The sequence below is a fragment of the Falco naumanni genome, chromosome 2 (assembly GCF_017639655.2).
Source record: "Falco naumanni isolate bFalNau1 chromosome 2, bFalNau1.pat, whole genome shotgun sequence".
Taxonomy (NCBI): domain Eukaryota; kingdom Metazoa; phylum Chordata; class Aves; order Falconiformes; family Falconidae; genus Falco; species Falco naumanni.
Window position 1 is genome coordinate 28290082 of NC_054055.1, and position 22707 is coordinate 28312788.

Genomic DNA, 22707 nt, shown 5'->3' on the forward strand with positions numbered 1-22707 from the left:
ATAGAGATGCTAATATATAGAATATACCTATATATCTACATATCATTCTACTTTATGTTCCTGGGCTCTTTTCTTAGATTTACTCCGTTTTAACTTTTCTTCCAATCACTGTCTTTTTTTTTTTCTAATGCAAAATACAGTTTAAGAAACATTCTGTTAGAGGATTATGCAAAACAGTAGACAGAACAAGTTCCCTTCCCAAAAGCAATTGCAGTTCTTTGGGATAACAGTGAATGGGGGTCCCATTCCTTTCACAGGCATCCAGATTATTTTATAGTGCCCTGTCTTCCGCTTATGCTCCCTGTGGGACAGTCAACCCCCCTTCAACTTGAGAACTATGTCAGATAAGGACTCTGAGAACAAGAAATGAACCAAGAGGTCCACACTGAATGTACACCCAAGAACCAGTTATCATAGCAAAAGTGATCCCTTCTTTGAGCACCAGGACAGCCAGGTCTTATTCTATGAGGCCAATGAGCAGTGAAGTATCCAGGAATTTAAAGCATCATAACGTCGGGCAAACAATTTTAAAATACTGTTCTACCAAATCACAGACTACATCTCTACTGATCTGAGAGAACTAAGTTGAGGGAATACAATTTCACAAACCTGAGTTAAATATACAAAGTGACCCTGCAGACTCAAAAATCAAGCTGAAGACCTGTTGTCACTTACACTCTGGCAGACTAAACCTCAAAGAAAAACTGCTGGAATATTCCCGTTAGCTTACACCTAAATGCGATGAACTACTCTTTATTTTGGCATAGCACTGTTTCAATATGCTGTTACATGACTAATGCAGATATAAGCAAGAGCCCTGAGATACAGGGCAGAGGAAGAAGTGCAAATATACTTTCTTCAGCAATGAGATTTTAGACTGCCCTAAAATTAGAGTGGAATCTGAGTAATAAAATGCCACGTACTCAAAAAGGTGGTCCTGCCCTCCTTCCTCCTCTACCATTTTTTCTTGTCCTAGCCCCTGAAAACCAACTGCTTATTCTGACAGAAAGATCTGTGCAACCCAGTGACAAACATGATCAGGATATCAATCCCAGTTAGAACTAGACCCCTGTATTGCTGTGGGTTTTTTTTAGTTTTCAGCCAAGCAACCCCCCAAAATTCAGCTTATACAAACAGCACAAGTCTCTATCATGACAAAGGAGGCAGGAGAGAATACAAGCTAAGAGTTCCCTGACCAAGATTATCTATTAAAGAACATTATTATTGATTTTTAACCAAACCAAGCACTCTCTTTCCTGCCAGGCACAGAAGAAGAATGGTGGTGGGTTAAGAGCTATGGCATTCCCATCACCTCAAGGTGTCCTATGAAGGTGCAAAACCACAAGTGACTTTGACAGATTGCTTTTTAAAGGTTCTGTGCTCACTTGCACAAAGAAACACAGGTATCTAATGTGATGCACACTAACAAATATTTGAAGAAGTACTTATTTTGCTGCCTCAGTTTCCCCAGAATTGCTACTCCTATCATTCTACAACTACAATATACTGGAAAACTGTTTTGCTACTTGCTTCTCTTAGAAAGCTGAATCAAGTAATGCACAACACACCAAAAATAAGTTGTATACATCTTAAGTCCTAAATTACACTTAAAGTTCAAATGGACATTTTCCATAATTGCTAATTTACCATAAAAAATATCAAGATGAAATCACTTCTAAATGCTCTCAGAATTTTATTGTTACCTATGCAATCAAGAATAATTGTACAAATAACTGTAACAATATGCTTGAAATCCAGGTAGTGGGACAAGCTGTATTCACATAATTACTGTCCTCTGTTCTTCCTTGCTTGTTAAATATAGAAACCGCAGACTGTATCCTCATTTTTGTTATGATTAATGCCTCTTATTTTCTTCTTCTGTTCTGCTTCTGTTTCCATAACCATAACATTAACAGTCATACTAGCTAGAAGGAACAAAATTCTGGCATCAAGTCAAATGGTTGTACATATTATATTAATTTACCTTTCAGCATCTGTCTTCGAACCAATAAGGAACCTGAAATGTAAAATGTGTAATAGGTTTTCAGTCATGAACTGGACTAAAAGGACATTTTTTTCTAATTACAAAATTTCAAATGAATGTCAGTGCTGCTCTTTCTTCATACCTGCTGAAAATACAAGAGATAGCCTATCCACTTAACGGACTGGGTATTATTAGCCTATCCTCTTAATAGATTGGGTATTATAAAGTACTTGAAACACAAACTTGGCTTCATAACTATACATACAATATACCTACATCGTCTAATATGGTCTCCTTTGACAGTAAATTACCTACAAAGCAAAAGGCAGAATATGGATTTTGTATTTTATACTTTCAAAAAAATTGAAGTAACTGCTACAGAATTGCTACTTTACAAAGTACAAGGGAAAAGTTATGTATAAATCAACATACTGATATGCTCCCATTGAAATACACCTAAGAGTCCCAGGGTTATGTCACAAACAGCCCTACCTTTAATATTTTAATAAAAACTTAGTTTTCACTGTTTGATTTCACCTATGCAAATTCTTACTCCTCATGATTTTACAAAATTCCTAAATAAGCATTTCTCTTCTGCATAATACTTACGGCTTGCAAACTTATTACAGTGGGTTGGGGTTTTTTCTATGTAAACACTACAGACCTTTTCTGTTTCTCTAGCTCAAAAAAAGGTCGTTATTTTACAGCAGAACAACAAAAATGTCTTCTGCACCTTTCACTTCATATGACAAAATTTTCTAATGAGGAGGTATCCAAATTTTGGTGAACCTCAACTGGTAATGTCTGAAACATAATGGACTAGAGCAATGATCTCCAAAAAACCCCAGGTATCTAACATGTATAAACCCTTTTAATTCTCAGCCTTAGACAACTGTAAGCTAGCACTGCTGTTCTAGGAAGATCAGATCAGTATGAAGCACGTGTGCTGGTTTTGGCTGGGACAGAGTAAATTTTCTCCATAGTAGCTGGTAGGGGGCTATGTTTTGGATTTGAGCCGGAAACAGTGTTGGTAACACAGGGATGTTTTCCTTACTGCCAAGCAGTGCTTATAGAGTCAAGGTCTTTTCTGCCTCTCACCCCACCCCATCAGCGAGTGGACTGGGGGTGCACAAGAAGCTGGGAGGGGACACAGCCAGGACAGCTGGCCTCAGCTGACCACAGGGATATTCCATACCATATAGCATCATGCTTAGCATATAAAGCTGGGGGAAGAAGGAAGGGTAGGACGTTCAGAGTTACAATGTTTGTCTTCCCAAGTAACATGCATGATGGAGCCCTGCTTTCCTGGAGATGGCTGAACACCTGCCAGCCTGCCCACGGGGAGTGGTGAATGAATTCCTTGTTTTGCTTTGCTTGTGTGTGTGGCTTCTGCTTATACTTATTGAACTGTCAACTCATTTGTTTTTAATAACCCATTTATCTCAACCCATGAGTTTTCTCACTTTTATCCTTCTGATTCTCTTCCGCATTCTGACATGGGAGTGAGTAAGCACCTGTGTGGTGGTTTAATCCCAGCTGCCATTTAAGCCCAACAGTATGGAAACAAACAGTAAATAGCTCAGTCTAGGGATAAAACACCCCGAGTATTAAGAAGATTTTAATAGAAAAGAAGGATTACATACTAGACAAAAATAACTTTTATTAACAGAACTAAGAGGTTTGCTCAGGCTCACTGCTCCTTGCCTTAATGAAATGTACAGGGTCTACTGTGCTGCACGGGTTCCTCCACACAAAGTACACGGTGCACACAACAAAAAGAGCCAAGAATACAGAATCTTTGTAGAACCACAGCCAACAACAGCAGATGCAAACCAATTCAAAATGAGGAAGATTCTTAGGTAGGAGCGCATGTTTTTCTTCATCATTTATTTAACCTAAATTTCTATACCTAAGGGTAAACATAATATAATCAAGTGTTATGTTTTCACTGCATCAGGCAAATTTTGACAATTAAAATTATGAGTAATACTGAAAAAGAGTGCTAAAAAATGTCTCGCAGTGTCTCCACAATGAGTGGGTTGGAGTGTTTCTGGGTTTGTGGGTTTTTTTTGCTTTATAATATAACTTTCATGTAAAAGAAAGTGCAGATTTAACATAAAAGTACATGTACGATATGATGGTTGCCTGAACTCATTGTTTTGTGGTTTTTAAAAATTTTTAGGTCCATTAACTTAATTTTTTTAAAAAACCCTTAAATCAGATTTCTAGCTCTGGAGTATTATTATGACTGAAAATGATAAGTAATGTTTGTTTTCCTTTGCCTATCAGATCACAGCATAGTTTAAAAAAATCATGTAACTTACTGTGATGGAGTTAATAGGTTGTCATTTTCCTCATCACCTTTGAGTGTCTGAATTTTACCATAGTATAAGGGATTGCCAAGAGACTGAAAAATGGTCAGTTTTGTTTTTTGAAGCTGATTACCAACTTCACATTCAAACACATAATCATCTTTTATTTCCTAAGAAGACAGAAGAAATTAAATAAGTCTTAAACAAGTGATAACAGAAACAGCTAGTAAAATATGACAGTTTACACAACGCAGTAAGAAACACTCCTATAAGAAAAGGTCAGTAACACTTTGTAAGAAGGGGTGCATTATCTAAAATGAAGGTGATATGAGAAGTTATCTAAAGGGATGAGAGGATATAAAAATTTTATCATGTCTTAAAACCAGAAAAATATTGCGAACCTAAACAATGTTAGATATGGAAAGGCAGACTGGGCAAACATATGTGGAAACAGTTTTTATGAATTATGACAATGCTAACGAACGTTCCGAGTAAAATGTTGGAAATTAAGATTAAATTTTATGAGAAAGTATTACTTCTTGGCAATATGAAACAGACATCATAATAATTGCATTGCTGTTAAATAAAGATTGTATCTTGCCTCCAAAATTAAAAAGAATTGATGAATTTATTTACTGCTAATTATATTAAAAGACTACTTATCAAATCACATATTTTGTGCCAGAAATCTTAAGGTTCAACTTAAACATTGCAGAAAGAGCTTTTCATAAGAGGTATTAAATATTTCTTAATCCCTTTTCAAATTTAGCATTTTGATTTTAACAGCTCTTCTCCTTCAGTCTTTGAGCATCTGAGTAAAGAAAGCAATTTTCTGAGTGGAGTACTACTCCCTCTAAATTTTTATGCTTTCCTCACTAAACAGCAACACCACATGTTGCTTGGGAGATTAAAGTTGCTTTTCCTTGTATTTCTGGAAAACCTGAGGAAACTACAGAACTCATCACATGCACGCTGCACTGTATGAAGTCACAAGTATCTGTGGTAATCTCTGTGTCTATATAACACGTGGAAGATTAACTAAATTGCGGAGGGAAAATCATATTCCCACATCACTTTGATTTTGTTGAAATAAGAGGCATTTAAACTAAACAGAGAAGCTTGGCCAAAGTTCTCAACTACTTACATGGGCTGGCCAGACAGTTGGTTGTGAATCATCAGGCTTGATAGACTTCTCTACTTTGGCATATTTTTCCACCTTAAAGAAAATCAAGATATCAGAAAAGAACGAACAACAGTCATATTGGGCCAGAATCAAAGTCACTCTAGCAGAGCTTCTTTTTTTTTAGGAGTGGCTAAAATGATAGCCTTTAGAAGTGAGCGCAAGAAACAAATAAGGATTGTTTGATACATTGTACAGCATCCTCTGCATTATGCATTCAGACAAGACAAACTGGAGAACCTTCAGAACTTTACATTTATTCTGTTACATTGTATTTGCTATGTTAAACTTAATGAAAATGCGAAATATGGCTTAAGAGTACAGATTGAAATCCTTGTGAAATTTTTCCACGTTGCAGACAAAACCAGTAACTCCTAAAGACTAACTACATCAGGTAGAACAGTATTGAAGTGCCAAGAGAGAGGAGGTTTGTACAAGCTTACAGCATCACTTCATGTGTAATGTGCACTCCTGCCAGCCCTATAAAGTCCAAAGCTACAATCTTGTCCAGTCTACTGGGTTCCTTCTGTATGCTAGTAGTATGTGTCTTGGCAGTGCCAGAAACCAAGAATGTAAATGTCCCTGAGAGAAGAATGCACAGAATGATCATAAGAATTTGCAACTAGAATTCTCTGTATTAAAAAAATAATAAAGCAATGGGAAATAATATTTCCCATCATCTCATAATACCTCAAAAAAGAGCAACCAAGCTGAGAACTAATTTTTAAATAATTTCCTCACCTCGTTTCTTTTTCTATTTTTTTGTATTATCAGACAACTTCAAACAGACATATGCTTATTGAACCCACAGTTGAATACTGAAGGTCTGTTTGCACTGTTTATCTCATCCAAACTAACATATTACAATTGCAATGTATTCCGATGTGGTTTATTTTAAAGGTCATTCTTTGATACTGGATACTCTTCAGTCACTTCTTCATACAACCCAACATTCAATACAATTGCTAATAAATATTAACGGTAATAATTGGACCTACATCCACTTCAGAAGGTGCAGTCAAGTAGCAAGGGTTCTGTTTCCACATGTCTACGCACTGGAAGATGAAAAAACAGTATTAATATATTAATTTTTTTAAATAAATAGAAGTATTCCCATCTATGTCTCAGAAGACTTACATTTCCAGCTTTAGAAATTTTGAGGTCATACTGCTGGGCTCCTTTCCTCTCCTTTCTTTTCTGTAAGTAGTCAAGTAGTCTAAGCTGAGGTGGAGTTGAATAGTGAGCTACGTCCTGCTGTCTGTTCAGAGATGACCTTGAGTACCTTTTGAAGCACCTATGGTAAAACAACAAAAAAGCTTGTAAAACCATCAAAATGAAATTTCCCACTACCTGTCCACAAACACAAAAATATGCAGGGAAATGCTACTTATATTGAGATTAAGAGACAGGGTTTGCAATGTTAATTTAAAATTGCTATTCTGGATTACACAGTACAACTAGAAGTCTTGATTTTGTATTTTTTTTAAAATACTAGTACTCTGTCCATGCATTTCATCACTAAGAATGGGGTTAGTTTTGAAATGCATAACTGTCAAAATGACTAACTGAAAAATTGCCAAGCTTAAAATATTTGTATATTATGATAGATTTCAGTTCTGTCAAAAGATCTGTGTATTGCTTATGTAACTATAAAGTTATAAATACAGTAGAAACACGTTCCTTGTCTCATGCCAAAACCGTTGGTACATTAATGCTGTTCTGGACATTCATTTAATACTTTTGTCTGTTTTTCTAGTAGGATGTTTGTTGACCACCAAGCTCTAATTTTAAGGACAGCTTGATCAATCTCACTATTTATACTTTTTTTTTTTTTAGACATTACCACTGGTTGTACATTAGCATAGTATTTCAATGTAAATCTAGTTTTATATACTTCAGTAATTCTGAAAGACTATTAGTACAGAGTGAATGCTACTCTTAGTAGAACAAAACCGAAGCATTTCAAGCTTTTGTTGAAAAAAGTGAACAAACATGCACAAAAGTAAATTTAAAGTGATGTGGAATGCAATACATAAGTTTCCTAAGACTCTAATATGCCTACGCTTCTGTTTAGCCTGAACATCAAGCATATAAATAATTCCCCTGATTTCCTCATTCAGGGATAAACTTAAGACACAGCTTTTAACAAATCAGAGACCAATATATAATATATCCATTTATATATTCTACATTACTGAGCTATCACCTGACTCAACTTACATCTGAATTACGCAAAAAAAGTACAAAATCAAAACCACAATATAACATATTATGTTAAGTAATATATATGCACATTCTTTTGTTATACAAAACCAAGCACATTACAGCATCTACTGTTAATTGAGATGGTACAATATTGCGTACTTAAACCCTACCGTTTCATGGGGCGAGTATTCATCTTCTGCTTGTTGTATAGGAGTCTGTTTGTAGTACAGGTCACTGCTATTGAAGGATCAAGACACAAAGGCTCTGCTGTAGCCAAAATAAGTTGGCTCTCAAGTAGGAGTTTGTCCTCCTGTAATACACGCAGCTATTAATGAACGTGAAAATATGAAGACTTTTACACTAATTAAGTGGACTATACCTACGCATATGTGCACACCATCTTAAAGAAAACTGAAAAAACTGTGCGGATAGTCAACAACAAAAAATATTCAACAGTTAAGTATGACTAACCATTATTATGAGTTACAGAGCATTGGGTGGGATTTCCAAAAGGAAAAGAAATCCTTCTGAAAAGAAGGGGGCATGTTCTGTTGGGGTTTTTTTTGTGTGTTTTCTTTCTTTCTTTGTTTTAAACACCATACTAGTGGCAATGAAAACCATTTTGTCAGTGATGTATATTGATGGACTGGGAATCACTGCCATAAAGATGATCTGGGACATTAGATTACAATTTGAAATGGATTTGAGCATGACTGTGGCTCTGAAGTACAGATGAACACACTGAGTACACCACACTATTCAGCATTTAATTATAACTGTACAGCCATAGTTACTTAGGATTCTCTTTACTGTAACAGTATCAACAACAAAATAACACTAGAGCAGCAATTGTGTCATTAGACTTGAACTATCATTCTGGGACTGTATTTTGATCATGAATGAAGTAAGGTAAATTAGTTTGAGTAACTACAATACTGCCATTCTGCATTACTAAAAGTTAAGGTCTGATTCTATAAAACTTTTAGCAAATCCTATTGTCTTCTACAGCATCCTGTGGGAAGATGGTATTAATTTGACAGGTCTCTGGAGTGTGTACAATGCACCAATATGCACATCACTGACAGTTTGAATTAAAAATAAATTAATCATTTTACCAGATTTTATTAAACAAATAATGTAAATGGGTTTTATTTTATTGTGTATTTACTACCTCACGGTAAAGTTTTAAAATAACTGCTAACTCACCTGTGTCCATTTGTGGTTGTCACTCGTTATAGAATGCACATCACAAATTAAAGTCTGAGGAAGAAGACAATGGTAATTTAGCTTTCAACCAAATAATAAAATTTCTTAACACATGTTCAGGAGTAGTTCATATCCAGTCTAGGAACTACTGTAACACTGAGGAATGACTTGGAACACTTCTTACCTGCATTGTAGGACGCAAAAGAATGTGCTTGCTTTGGTATGTTGGAGACTTCATGTTACCAGACTGCCTATAGTCACGTATTTCTGCTATGACGCATCCACAATGAAAAATATTAACCTAGTTGAAACAAAAAACCAATTTGTAAACAAATATTTACCAAGCTGCCTCCGTCCCTGCCTCCAAAAAGACATTTGTTATGTATCATATAAAATTCACTGATACTATGAATAAATGACTGATTTTGTCAAACCAGTGGTCTTTACTACATACCTAGACTTGCCCAAAATACAAGATTCAAATGTAGTGGGTTTTAATAAGTCAGCAATGTAGTTTTAAGAAATTCCTAGGCCAAATATTTCATAATGAGAAAGGAACAAAGGACACCTTGCTAGAGCACAGAGTTGAAGATTTTTGGCAGCCTTAACCATAGCAATCTCTCTTCTACCCCTTTCTTCCCAATATATTTTTTTTTCCTATATATCGACAGAATATTTATTTGGGGCATTAAATACTACAGTTCCAGATGCACAAGTGTTTTACATCTTGTGGTTGGAATCACTCATGTGAAGTATTAAAAAAAAAATTAAAAAATCAAGGTCTATCTGGGTACAAAATATAAATTCTTTTTGAAAACAAAACTTCCAAACCTGAGATTTTTCTAAAAGGTCAACCAAAATAGGTGGTAGTTCCTCTGCATCCAAATATTCAAGCAGCTCTCCTTCCTCATAAGGCAGCCGAATGGTCTCAGAATCTGCATTTAAACAAAACATATCGCTTTTCCTTTGCCCTTCACGTTCAAACTTTTAACAATGTGAAATCAAAAACAAGCTTGCCATAGGAAAAAAACAGGGCCAGTGGAAACCTACTCAAATCAGCAATTTTTTTTTCACAGTATTAATTTTTATATCCATTTCTGTTCCCAGAGCTTGAGATTTTGCTCTTACTGTCCCAAAAGGCAACATGCTTTAATAGTTCAATGGGACAAAATGTTTGCTTCCAGCTGATATACTGTATGCTCTTATAGCACAACACCGTACCAGTGGCATGAAGACAAAATCAAACTGAAACACAGATGCCTTTAGTCAGACCTAGATTTAGGAAGCAGGGAAAGAAACACTTTGACAGAACCTGAAACAAGACACACGCAGATAAGCAACTTGGAAAGCTAAGGGAAATAAGAGAACGGAAGGCTATTAAAAAGACCTTGTATCTACTCATTTATGCTGCACCAGTAGAGACTGTTTCCAAGCACCTTACAGCTTTATGTAAATTTTTTGTTCAAATATAGTTTTGGGTTTTTCACAAGGAATTGTTAGAAGTGAAACAGTTAAATATAAGCAACATTTTAACATAGAGCGTTCTGAGTATTTTTTAGAAATAAAGAGCAAAAATATTACCTGAACCATTTTTTCCCCTGAGCATAAGCGAATAACCCTCATTTCCCGGATAGAGGTTCACTACCAGACATGACAATGTCTCCTGCATAACCAGCTTCTCAAGTAAGTTCACATTTCGCTTCAGCTTCTGCTTTAAAAGTAAACATTGCTCATTAACATAATACTATCAATTAATTAGTAAAAATAAAAACAATTTCTAGAAATCAGTATTATTTAGATTAATGTTGAAGTAGGTATCTGAACAAGCCCAGTTAAATTTAATTGGACTGCATTTCAGCAGATACATACATTATGTATTATTATCCATACTTAGATACAGACTTTTTTTAAAAAACCCACTCATTTAAATTAAAACAAACCTTGAATTTTAAGTCCACAGACACCAGAGTTAATAAGAATGACCCTATGCTACAGCGTTAGAAATGAAACTACTGCACTGTAGATTTACATGAACATAATTTATACTATCATTTATACATTGTTTGATAACAACAATAAAAATATTTAGTTCTCTCAAATATTCCTAACAGAAGCAGATATTTCTTTCCAGAATTAAAATATTGAATTACAGCATTTGGAAGCTTTCAGCAAATACAGACAAGGCAATGTAATTAAGAAATCTGATCCAGCAGCTGCACAGACTATTCCCTTAATTGTAAAGATGATCTTCTCCATATATAACAGATTTTTATTACTAATTAGTATGTTTCAAAGACCCCCATATACGTCCCACAAATGTAAACATTTTAAAAAAACCCTTAGACCTTAAAACAATGAATTCTAGAGCTCAGTTAATTTTACAACTTCTGGTTGGAGGCTAGATTTTATAGCTGAATACCAGGTCTGAGTGGAGCCATTCACTGGAAGTTAACCCTAGTGCTCTACTAAACCTGTCCAACTACTCATTTCAGATACCTGCAACTAAGTAGTAGTGAGCTATAGCTTTTTGAACAAATGTATCTTTCCATAGATACAAAGACAACAGAACACAGAATCATTACTTACAGGTGAACAAAGTAAGAGAAAAGGACCAAAACCAAAGCCCTAAAATCCCACAGCAATATAATCTAACAGATCATTTTAACAGATACACAGAGAAAAAGGAGAAAAAAAATATTCCATCTCCTGCTATCTAGTTTTAGAACCATTGCCTAAAGTTAACTCTTCCTCACACATCATGAATGATGGTGACTACATTTTACTGGCTTTTACAGTTTAGAAGTCATGGAAACTAGCACAAATAAAAGGACAAAGTAGCACATAAATCCTGAAGAACTAATGGGGAAAGAACTGGAGGAGCAGGGGAGAATGGGAGAAAACATGACATGGCAACAATAGAGGTTGAAACTGCTCAGGAAAGCCAGTTCCCCATACAAGACTTGAGATGCAGTCTGTTATGAAAAACCTTCTTCAGTTAAAATTCCCATTAACCTCCCTCAACATCTACCCCAAAACCCGAGACTGCATGTGCACTGCTTCAATTTTCAGACACATCGCTGAGTAAGGGATATAGCTATTGGGCTTTCACTTCAACACAGTATGATGCAGCCTGAGGTACAGTAAATGCCATCTGACAGCAAAGCCAACACTCAACTACTACTGAGATACTGTCATCTTTTGATGTAAATATTTTTGTATTTTTTCCCAGTGTTGGATAGATTAGTACTTTCATATTTAAATATGCAATGCATTTAGGACAAAGAAATACGAGAATTCTCTAAGAGTTAATTTAGAAAAAGGATTATCAGGTTATGTAAGAGAGGTTAAGAAATTCATTATACATACTAAAATTATATTTTAAAATAAGAGACAATAAAAAAGAAAACAATTCTATTCCTCTATCGTTGGGACAGAATCAGCATTGCTTCTAGAAGTTGCTACTAATAATACTGTTAACATTTCTAATTCAACTTTACTATTTTCATGAGCTGAAGAAAAAGGATCATTCAATTAAAGACATTATTCCATCCAAAGTACAGGCACTGAATAATTTATATTAACTATTAACCACTCATAGAATTTCTAAATAAACAATCTTTTTTCCCCAGAAATTTGTCTATGCATGCAAGAAATAGCCATGAGATTTATTTTGTGAAAGGCCTCTGCTCCTTAAACACCTCATCAGTGAAATATATAACGGTAATTCAATCTTAAATGTAATTAAATTGAGTTAATCACATCACTCTCCAGTTTAAATTTATTTGGTGAATGACAAATTAATTTTTTAGGTTTTAGTTTATGTTCAGTAAAAACTTTGGCCAGTTGGCAAAAGCTTTTTCCCACCCCAGCTCATTTCACATTTTTTGAGGTTAGGATATTGAGGGGGGAAGACAGGTAAAGGAAAGAGGAAGGGACAATCACAGAGATTATTTTTGACACTGCATTGATATGACCTGAACTTCTTAAGACCTGTTCTAAGCACATTTTAAAATATAAAGCCTCTCCAAGACACTGAAGCAAATTAGCATTTTAAGTACAAACATTTCAATAAGCAGGCAAAGTTACATTTCACTAAGCATGAATATTCTTTATGACTACAAAAATCAACTTTCTCCTTTGAGCTGGCTATTAGAGATACTAGCTCAGAGCTGATTTAAGTATTAGCTCACATCTTGTCTGGAAAGATTTTAAAGATCAAGGAGCAGCCTAAAGTATATCACATTTCTTAAGTGTTCACAGTAAACTGCAGGACTTCAGATACCAAGCCAGTTATACTGCCCTGTTACCTCAGATAAAACTCTTAACCCTCCCTGACTTCATCCACAGAAAAGCAGTACACCTCCCTCCTGAACACACACTGCAATGACCGTGTGATGGCTGAGAAGTGGCACAGAGAATGCAGAGCTGCTGCCTTTCGCTTCCAGTGACTTCTGATGACTATGACTGAATAAAGAATAGTGAGCACTCTTGCCTAACAAGACTGAAGTAATGATTTTATGCTAGTTTTGACTCCTCCATCCTTGGCTATGAGCAAAATGTTAATTTTAATACCTACTCCTCCAATGATGTACTAGTGTTACACAAAATTGTAGTTTATCTTCATCACGACTGCTTTTCTTGTCCCTCACTGCAGCCTCTTAAATTGATTTTCCTCCTTATGTTTATGACTGAAAAGTTGATCAAAAACCTTCAAATAAACAGATCACCTCTATAAAAAAAAGCACTTGTAGCTATTTACTGTATCGCTGTAAAACAGAAGTCTAAACCAACCCCTGAGGTTCTTTTCCCTTGGCTTTGGGCATGTTTCATTAATCCCAGCACCACTTCACGAATGCATAGAAGATATGCCTTAGAAGGTACAATTTTGTCTCAACTTCAACAGAACTACTGTTTGAAACATAACTTCATGAGCAACGTTAAGCATTGTTCTTTCAGGAAACAGAGAAAGTAAACCAGAATTTTGTATATATTCACGGAAAAATAAACCCCAACTCAACGAAACAACTTCAGGAATCATAATTTTTGGTTACAAAAATACAAGGAATAAACTGAAGCCTAAAGACACTTGTGACCTAGCTGAACTGAAATCAGATCCTGAGAAGACTGCAACTCAAAGTATACTTTCACTAGGATGTAACTGGCTGTGTCAATCTTTAGGCCACCATTCCAATAGAGACTAGCATTAATGCAGCTCAAAGACAAGGGCCATGCAGCTGCTGTAGTGGAGGCAAGAAAACATTTCAGTTTCCTAAGTAACACCTAAGGTAAGTTTTTGCAGATCAAGCTTCAGAAATACAGTAGTCTGAAGGAAGTCTGCTTGTTTTGCCCTTATGAGGGCTTTGCTTTAAAGTGCATTCTTATAGTCAGTTGTTTCCTCCCCTTACACATGCAAGTCATTTTCTCCGAGAACAGAATGATGCATGCAATACGTTTTACACAATTTCCCAAATACATCCAACCCTGCATATCATTCATGACCATTAAAGATTAATCAAGTACTAAAAAACCCCACCAAAGCAAACAAAAAAACCCTCACTGTTATCTGGCACCATTCGGTTTATTCATGTATCATAATTATTAATTCTCCACAGCTGCCAGTGTACCTCTCATCCGCTACTTTGCTGTATAAGTGCTCCTCTGTGCTTTATTAATGTTGCACTAGTCCAACATGAAACTCAAGTGACTTTTGTTAACAGTGTTCTGAAACTTTGATGACTCTGAGATGTTTTCATGCTTGCACACTGAAGCTAGCTGCATTCTGCACCTGTCAGAATTCACCAACGGAGAAAAGGCAACTGATCAGTGTTTTTGGTTTTTGTTTGTTTGTTTTGTAGTGGAGTTCCTCAGATTTGCCTGCCTAGCATAGATCCTTCCAGCCCACACACCAGGTCTATTTCCACATTTGTGTTTAACACTGCATCCAAAATTATTGTTTTGATTTTTATTTCTTTCAACAGGAATGCTGCACACTAGAGCCCAAATGAAACAAAGTGCTCTAGATAATCACCTCAACACAGTTCTTCCTGTAGTGTGCATATGCAAAAATACAAGAGATTGAGAATTAATAAAGCTGGGAAGGCTAGATTAAGAGAGGATGAATAATTAATTAGTACTTCATGAATTACTGTGGAAAATCTGGTCTCCCCTGTGAGAACACCAAGAAAAAATGATATGAGTGACCAAGTAAACTGCAGGGTAGAAAATAGACAGGAACATGGGAGAGATACAGTATTACAAGAGCTAAGATGAAGGGTGAAAGTTATGAGTCAAAAATAATATTCAGTGTCAATTTCCAAATTGTTTCTGAATGGATAACAATTACAAACTGTATTATCAAAGCAGTGCAATACTGGAATAGAAACTTTGACAGTTCTATACACTAAAACCTTTAAGCTACATTCAAGCCATCGGCCAAATTCTAGTCAGAATATTATTTCCTTCTTTGGTATTTTTGTGCAAATTAAGAGACAAATAAACAGTCCCACATTCATGGATGAAGTTTCAGAATACCATTATTGTTAACCTTTACACCTCAGTCTTTGAGCTTCTCTTATTTCCAATAATTACAATCCGTAACATAAGACCAAGAGATCTACTAACTATCCACATCTTAGTTCAGTGATTAAGGGCTCTTAATCACTCATGATAAGCTCATAATAAGCTTCCAAACCTTCAATAAAGAATAATTTAAACTTTTACTCAAATTTAGATAGGAATAACTCCCTTAATCTACTGTGGTATTACTAGTGTCATTACTAGTTTTATTATAGTTGGGTAAGTTTGCCGAGTGCCTTCTAGTTTAGCAACAATTATCACATTAAAATCCTGTGGTTTTCTAGATTCCAGTCTGGCAAGCCCAGTCTTCTCCCTGCTGCTCAAATATTTGTTAGCCATGCACTATTGATGTTATACATTTTCAAGCCTGTAATTTACCCAATACCTGTCCTGGTTTCAGCTGGGATAGAGTAAATTTTCTTCTTAGTAGCTGGTACAGTGCTGTGTTTTGCATTTAGTACCAGAATAATGTTGATAACACACTGATGTTTTAGTTGTTGCTAAGTAGTGCTTAAGCTAAATCAATGACCTTTCAGTTTCTCATGTTCTGCCAGTGAGCAGGTGCACAAGTCAGGAGGGAGCAGAGAGAGGACAGCTGACCCAAACTGGCCAAAGGGATATTCCATACCATAGAACATCATGCTCAGTATATAAACTGGGGAAGGATGGCTGCAGGGTGGGCCCCGATCACTGCTGAAGGATCAGTCTGGCTGGGCATCAGTCAGTGGGGTGGCAAGCAATTATATTGTGCATCACTTGGTTTTCTAGGGTTTTATTCCTCTCTCTTGTTTTTCTCTCCCTTTTCATTACAATTACTGTTACTATATTTTCCTTTTTTTCAATGATTAAACTGTTCTTACCTCAACCCACAGGTCTTACTTTTTTTTTTTTTCCCAATTCTCCCCATTCCACCAGGAGAGGGACAAATGAGCAAGTGGCTGCATGGTACTCAGTTGCTAGCTGGGGTTAAACCACAACATACCTTACATTTGCGATTTGAATCAGCATCATATGCTAAACAAAATCAACTACAGCAGAATCGCAAAAAATAATTACAAGTGCTCAGTAACTACTCTCTCATTCTCATTTGTCTTCTCATTGGTTTTTACTTCCTTGGGAAGCAGCAATACAGCAGATTCCAGAGCTTCCTCTTCTCATTCCATTTGATATTCACAGTTTAGCACAGTAGCTCGTGCCTTTTACAACTTAATTTGTTGCCAAGTCTGTCTGAGCTTCTTTGCTAACATTATGAAAAAATGTCAGAAAACAGCTTAGTAGTTCATTAGTTATCCAAGAAAGAAGTCTAAATTTACAATAAAGTACAAATTATAAAAAGTTCTCCACATTTTTTCACATGGCAGTCACACTAAGTAATTGATTCTGAAACAGTAGTACTGACAGCAATGCACGTGGCATGAACACTGGCCCTGAAGTTGACCACAACTGAGTTCAGTGACATAGGCTTAAGTCAAAATGGACATGTCACTCAAGCCAGCCTGGGCTTCACTATTCATATTCTATCACTCGCTATTTTAATAGTAACGATAATCCTGTTAGATACACCTCTCATTCTGTTGAAATTCTCTTTTTCACGCATAGAAAAGCATCTCAAGAGCACAATCTTTAAAACCCTCTGCCAGCATTCTACTTCATTACCTTTAAAAACAGATTTAGAGTTACCAGGTAGTCATTGGCCCTCCCATCACCCTGTTTTTATTTCAAGCTGAACTAAATGATGCCATTAAATAACACAATTTAGTTCACAAATGTTATAATAATTACTCCTGTAGTCTTAGCCTTAGGTAACTATTACAGTAACTAGAGTTTATTTTTTTTCCCCCCACAAAGGAAGTGAAATTGAGAAAAGTATTTTTCATTGCTGTCTAAACAGGCAAGTTCAGAAAGCTTCTTGGCAATTTCCACTTACCTTTATCTCAGGCTCTTTTTCACATTCTTCTATATATAAATCATAGAGTTTTTGAAATACAGATTTTCTGAAATGAAAAAAGCTTAAAATGTAACCAACATTAAACCAATGAAATGCTATTTAAAAACTACATACTGAAACTCTTACTACCTTCCACCGGATAAATACTTTCTTTTGGGAGGTCTCTGACGGGCACTTTCAATGATATACTAGAAGAGAAAAGTAAACCAAAAAATAATATATATTACAAAGAAATTTAATACTAGCTACCATGCAACTTTTGATCATTACCAGTGTTCTATGTATACAGATAATTATTTAAAAAAAGCTTTTCAAAAGTTTACTTAACATGATCTGGAGTATGTTACAGTCATCAACAAGAAGACAGCTCAATTTAGCTGTGAAACACTGCATTTCATGGCTATGATATGAATTTCACACAAAATCTTGATTTTACATTCTTATTTTGTAATTACAGTAGTAGATAACACTACTGTAGTAGCATTATCTAAGTAGTACTACTTAGTTAATGCTACTGAAGTTAACATGGTAACATACAATCAAATTCATGTGTACTGGTACAACAACATTTACAAATCAAGTTCTCAATAAAACCAGCTTCAGGAAGTTTAATTTTCCCTCTTGGCTCTTGCATTTAGACTTGTATTTATAATACACAGTTCTATACAGAAGAAAACTCATGTACATTTAAAGCTACAATTAAAAAAGAAGACAGATACCATCCTACCTTGAACGTAGCTTATATTCTAACAAGTTTTTTTCAACTCTCTCATGTCTTTTTATTAACAGCTTAGTTCAGAATTTCAATGGAGAGGTTCTCCCTCAGAAACACATATTCCCCATAATAGGGTTCAAGGTGACCATTGTTATCAGATGTCAGCATGAAAGAACATGAAGAGGAAGGACATTGCCTCTTCGTTCTAACTGGGCTACCCTTAAAAAAACCCCAGGATTTTGCCATATATTTCTGCCAGCTGTCTCTGTACAGCTCCGCTTATTTCACAGCACACAGATTTGCTGGTTTGAAAGGAAAACCAAAGTCCTGCATACTCTATCATCATTGCACCTGATGATGTTCTCAGTACAACAGATAAAAGACAAATACATGACACAGCAATTTTGGTGAGAATTTTGCAAAGTCAGTGCTACATGTATGGGTGATTATTTATATACACGTATATGCATTTACACAACATGCCTCTCCACTGCTTTTCAGAAGAAATAGTTATTTTCTTAACTCTGCGAGACGAATATACTATGTGCAAATAAATAACTTAGTTACTCCTTACCTCTGCACGATCCAATGCCAGTTCCAAAGCTTGTTGCTGCAAGAATTACGAAGGTTTTCTTTTAGAAAGTCTATTAACTGTGTAACATTCTCATACATAAAAACCACCACAAAAACTATTACTACTGATATGAATTTATAGTTAGAAGATTGGCTCAAACATTCTTCAGCACATACTAAACTTAATTCATTTAATTGCATCAACAGTAATTAATCCCACTGCTGCGTCTACACTTGCAAGGTTTTGCCTAAATTAGGAAGTCTTAGAACAACAAAAGGCAATTAGAAAAGTAGGAATAGAAATCACATATAATAAAATTAATAATAAATAGTAACCAAAACAATTAGAGATAACAAGTAGAAAATATGTTCTCATTTCTTTGAGTGGCTACTAATTCAACAGAAAGACTAGCCAAAGTATCCCTGAACGGTTGTCCAGGAAGAAAACATTTGGTTTTCAGACACTGGTGCCTAAGTATCAGTACACTTATTTTTCTACAAAATGGAACTGAACATCTTGTGCTCAGTATGTAACTTCTGTGCACAATACAACCTGAGAAGGTTTTCTTACTGTTTCTACACCTAACACCTTACGCAGCTAAGAAACAAATACAGCCTCCACTCCGGATTTCCTCCGAGGCAGGTATAGAAAGTATGCCAAAACCTAGGACAACATACCAAAATCTGCAAAAGCTCATCTATATCCCATAGCGTAGTATACTCAGTAACATTTACTTTAATGGATTTTGCTCTTTTCGAATGTCCTTCACTTCAAGAAGACATTTTCATTATTTCAAGAACAACTAACTTCATAGATAACAATGAGTTCTTAGACTAAAACTTGAGATGTATTTCAAATCAGAATAAACAAACACCAGTGTCAAAAAAAGACCAAGTCTCCCTTGGCCCCTAACGTTCCTTCTCTGGCACTTTAGCTCTGACACCTACTTTATACAGGAATAATGTGCAGCTGCTAAATGAACCAGACAATGAAACTGATTTGGAGCAGGGAGGAGAGACAGGACAATACTAAGAACCAAAGTCTCGTAGGAGAATGCTTAGGGCTTGATTCAGCTCCAGGTAAGTCAGGAGATGCAATGCATTTACTTCAGTGGCAGATGGATAAAGTCCTTAAGACTGTATTGGTGACAAGCTCTTAACAAGAGTAAGAAAAAATTACTTAAAAAACCAATGTACACATAACCCACACAGCTAGACCTTTTAAATGGGCTACGCTATTCAAAAGACACAGAGGAGTGTTATGGAGAATCCTCCACCGTTCTGAAAAGCTTAGAAACATTTGTAATAGGTACTTCTTCCCACTTATATGTTTGTGTGGTTTCCTCAGTTTAACCCATCCCTATCAGCTGTCTGTGAAAGTAAATACCTTTATTCAAACCTTGAGGAACAGAAGGCATGTGAGCCATGTCCAATACGTGGCAGTACCATTTATTTCATACATTAGAATAGAATTCAGGGATGAAAAACATATTACAGTAACAACAAAGAAATACACACCAAAAACCTCAGGCCTTTTACCATTCAACTACACTGTCTCCAATACAAAACTTCTTACTTGTTCTCAGGGGGTGGTGGGGGGAAGGAAAGCACTTAATTATGTGCTGTTGCTCATTAGAACCTGCCACCACAGAACATTTTCTTACAAAATCCTAGACACCTGAAAATGTAAATGTCAAATACTCATGGTTTCTATATAAGTCTAGTGGACAACTGCATGATTTCAGACATTCAATTCACTGAATGCTTGACATGAGGTAAAAACCCATGACTGTATTATCACCTGTGAATAGAAGAATACTATGTGGAGGCTGGATCTATACATACTCAACTATCTAACACCAGTCCTGACTGAAAACATGCCATTAGTTTTATATGATAATTCCTATGATGCACCAGACAGTGACTAAATGTTTATAAATACTCACAAGCTATGAAGGAAGACATTGCTGAAAAAAGAAGTATCAGAACTGAGGAGCGACAAGCAAAGTAATTTTTTTTTAAGAAAATGTGAAACATGAATAGCATTCTCCTCATCAGCCAGCCAACTAGCAGACTGGAGAAAAAGGATCTGAAAATGTATTGTCTGAATCAGAACTTACCATTGTAGTTGAAGCCAGGTGATGAAATGGCAAAAGTAGTACTTAAGTTCGGTGCAGCAGGCAAACAATCATATTTTATGGTCACACTTGGGGTACTGAAAAAAATCAGAGAGGAAAAGCGTCACTAAAACTAAATAAGCATTTTATGTAAATACAACATTTTCAGTGGTTAATTTTACTTGAATCTCATTTGCATACTAACCTTTTCTCCCAAAACAGAAACAAAAAAGTTCCATTCAGTTTAAGTGCAGAGGTTCCTATTCTAATGACTACTACTACTATTTTGGACAATCATTTTACATTAGTTATATTAAACAGTAAACTAACAATAAGCATATAAATAACATTATATAGCCAAGTGCTTCTCTCTATTGCAGCAGTCTACCTCGACACCCTAAATATCGTGTCCACAGATGCGAAGAAGACTAGAACATTTAACGGCAAGCAACCAGAATATTTAACATACCCCATTAGGTTTCTCATTTTGCTTTTCTTAAGGTATTATGGCATAGACAACACCTCCACCAGCAGTGCCTTCTAGCACTATTTTGAGATGTTAGTGTAATACTGACTCACAGCAGTCTGTCAATTATGAACTGAATGAAGTTTGCACAGCACTACCACATTCCTTAGATGTCCTTGCCTTCAGATACTATGTCCCCATGCCATTTCATTCTTAAATTCAGCTACAGTTTCATGAAGAAAAAAACAGCTAAAAAAACCAGTCTTTAAGTCCTGTTGGTCATACCATTCCCAATGAAAAGATGTGAAAATTCAATTTTTTACTTTTACATTCGAATATTACAGTGCCTCACTACGCTTGAAACGTTCACTTCAGAAATTCCACCGCACATAATTTTCATTTGTAGAAATATTTCTGTTGCAGCTATATTCCACAGCAGCCTTGGCTTTGGCAAACACCTTCGTAGATTTCAGATTACATAGGCCTGCTACCTCACACCCCTAAACCTTACTCAACTATTTCAGCGTGAAATCAATTTCAGTGAGGGGAAAAAACCCAACAAAACAAAACAAACAAACAACCCGCAGAGAATGGCTCGGAGCTCCCTGCAAGGTGGGCGAAAAGGAGCCTGCACGGACTGCCGGGGGGTGTCCATGCGTGCCGTCCCGCAGCCCAGCTGCTCCCCGAGCAGCCTCTCCGCCCAGCTCCCGCTAGAGCCAGCTCCCAGGAACAAGAGACCGGGAGCCCCCGTGTGCCTGCCAGCGAGGCGGCAGGTGCAAGTCCCGCAGCCTGCTCCGCCCGGGCCCTGCCGTAACCGTCCCGCCGAGCCCCGCCAGGCAGGCGGCCGGGGCAACCGCACCTCCGCGCCCGTCGGGGCTGCCGCCGCCCCCGCGGACACGGGCCTACCTGCGAGGGCGTAGAGCGACTGCACGGAGCCACCGGCCGCAGCAGCCGGCCGGTACGGGCCGGGCCGAGCCGAGCCGCGAGGCCGCGCTGCGGCCGGGCCGAAGGGCGCAGGCCAGGCCCCCGGTTCCCGCGGCCCGCCCCGGCGCAGGGGACCGCCGCCATCCGACCCACAGCCCCCTCCCCGGCGCGGGCGGGGGAGACCCGTGACGCCGAACGCCGTTACCTTGCCGGCCTCCCGCGGGGACCTGCCCCCGCACAGCGGCCCCCGCCGCCTGCTCATCCGCCCCCGCCTCAGCCCACCGCAGCGCCCCCGGCCGCTTCCGCCCCGCCGCTTCCGAGTCGCTCCCGGAAGGGGCGGGGCAGTCGCCATGGCGACAAGGTGGTTAGGTTGAGGGCGGGAAGCGACTCGCGGAGTCGCCATGGAGACGGGAGAGGCGGGCTCCTAAGCCTCGCCCCTGCGCGGAGGCGCTGAGGGCGGCTGAGGCGGGCGGTCTCTGGGGAGGGAGGTGATCAGAGGCC

At 37.3% G+C, this 22707-nt stretch overlaps 1 protein-coding gene across 13 annotated transcripts in view; it reads right to left on the minus strand.

Moving 5' to 3' along the window:
- SUPT20H (SPT20 homolog, SAGA complex component) overlaps positions 1-22505 on the minus strand; it is a 37372-nt gene extending 14867 nt beyond the window's left edge. For 10 of the 13 annotated variants that reach the window (XM_040583722.1, XM_040583719.1, XM_040583712.1 and 7 more), the window contains exons 1-15: positions 22412-22505; positions 20820-20914; positions 18701-18736; positions 17541-17599; positions 17391-17457; positions 10469-10598; positions 9719-9822; positions 9072-9188; positions 8888-8941; positions 7852-7991; positions 6614-6770; positions 6475-6531; positions 5441-5512; positions 4309-4466; positions 1985-2017 (exon numbers count right to left, since the gene is read on the minus strand). In XM_040583722.1, the coding sequence (XP_040439656.1) occupies positions 1985-2017; positions 4309-4466; positions 5441-5512; positions 6475-6531; positions 6614-6770; positions 7852-7991; positions 8888-8941; positions 9072-9188; positions 9719-9822; positions 10469-10598; positions 17391-17457; positions 17541-17599; positions 18701-18736; positions 20820-20822 (1187 nt within the window). In that variant the 5' untranslated portion in view covers positions 20823-20914; positions 22412-22505. The remainder of the gene's footprint in view (positions 1-1984; positions 2018-4308; positions 4467-5440; positions 5513-6474; positions 6532-6613; positions 6771-7851; positions 7992-8887; positions 8942-9071; positions 9189-9718; positions 9823-10468; positions 10599-17390; positions 17458-17540; positions 17600-18700; positions 18737-20819; positions 20915-22411) is intronic. The other 3 variants (XM_040583723.1, XM_040583714.1, XM_040583711.1) reach the window with 1 other exon arrangement.
- Between the last annotated feature and the right edge of the window lie 202 nt (positions 22506-22707).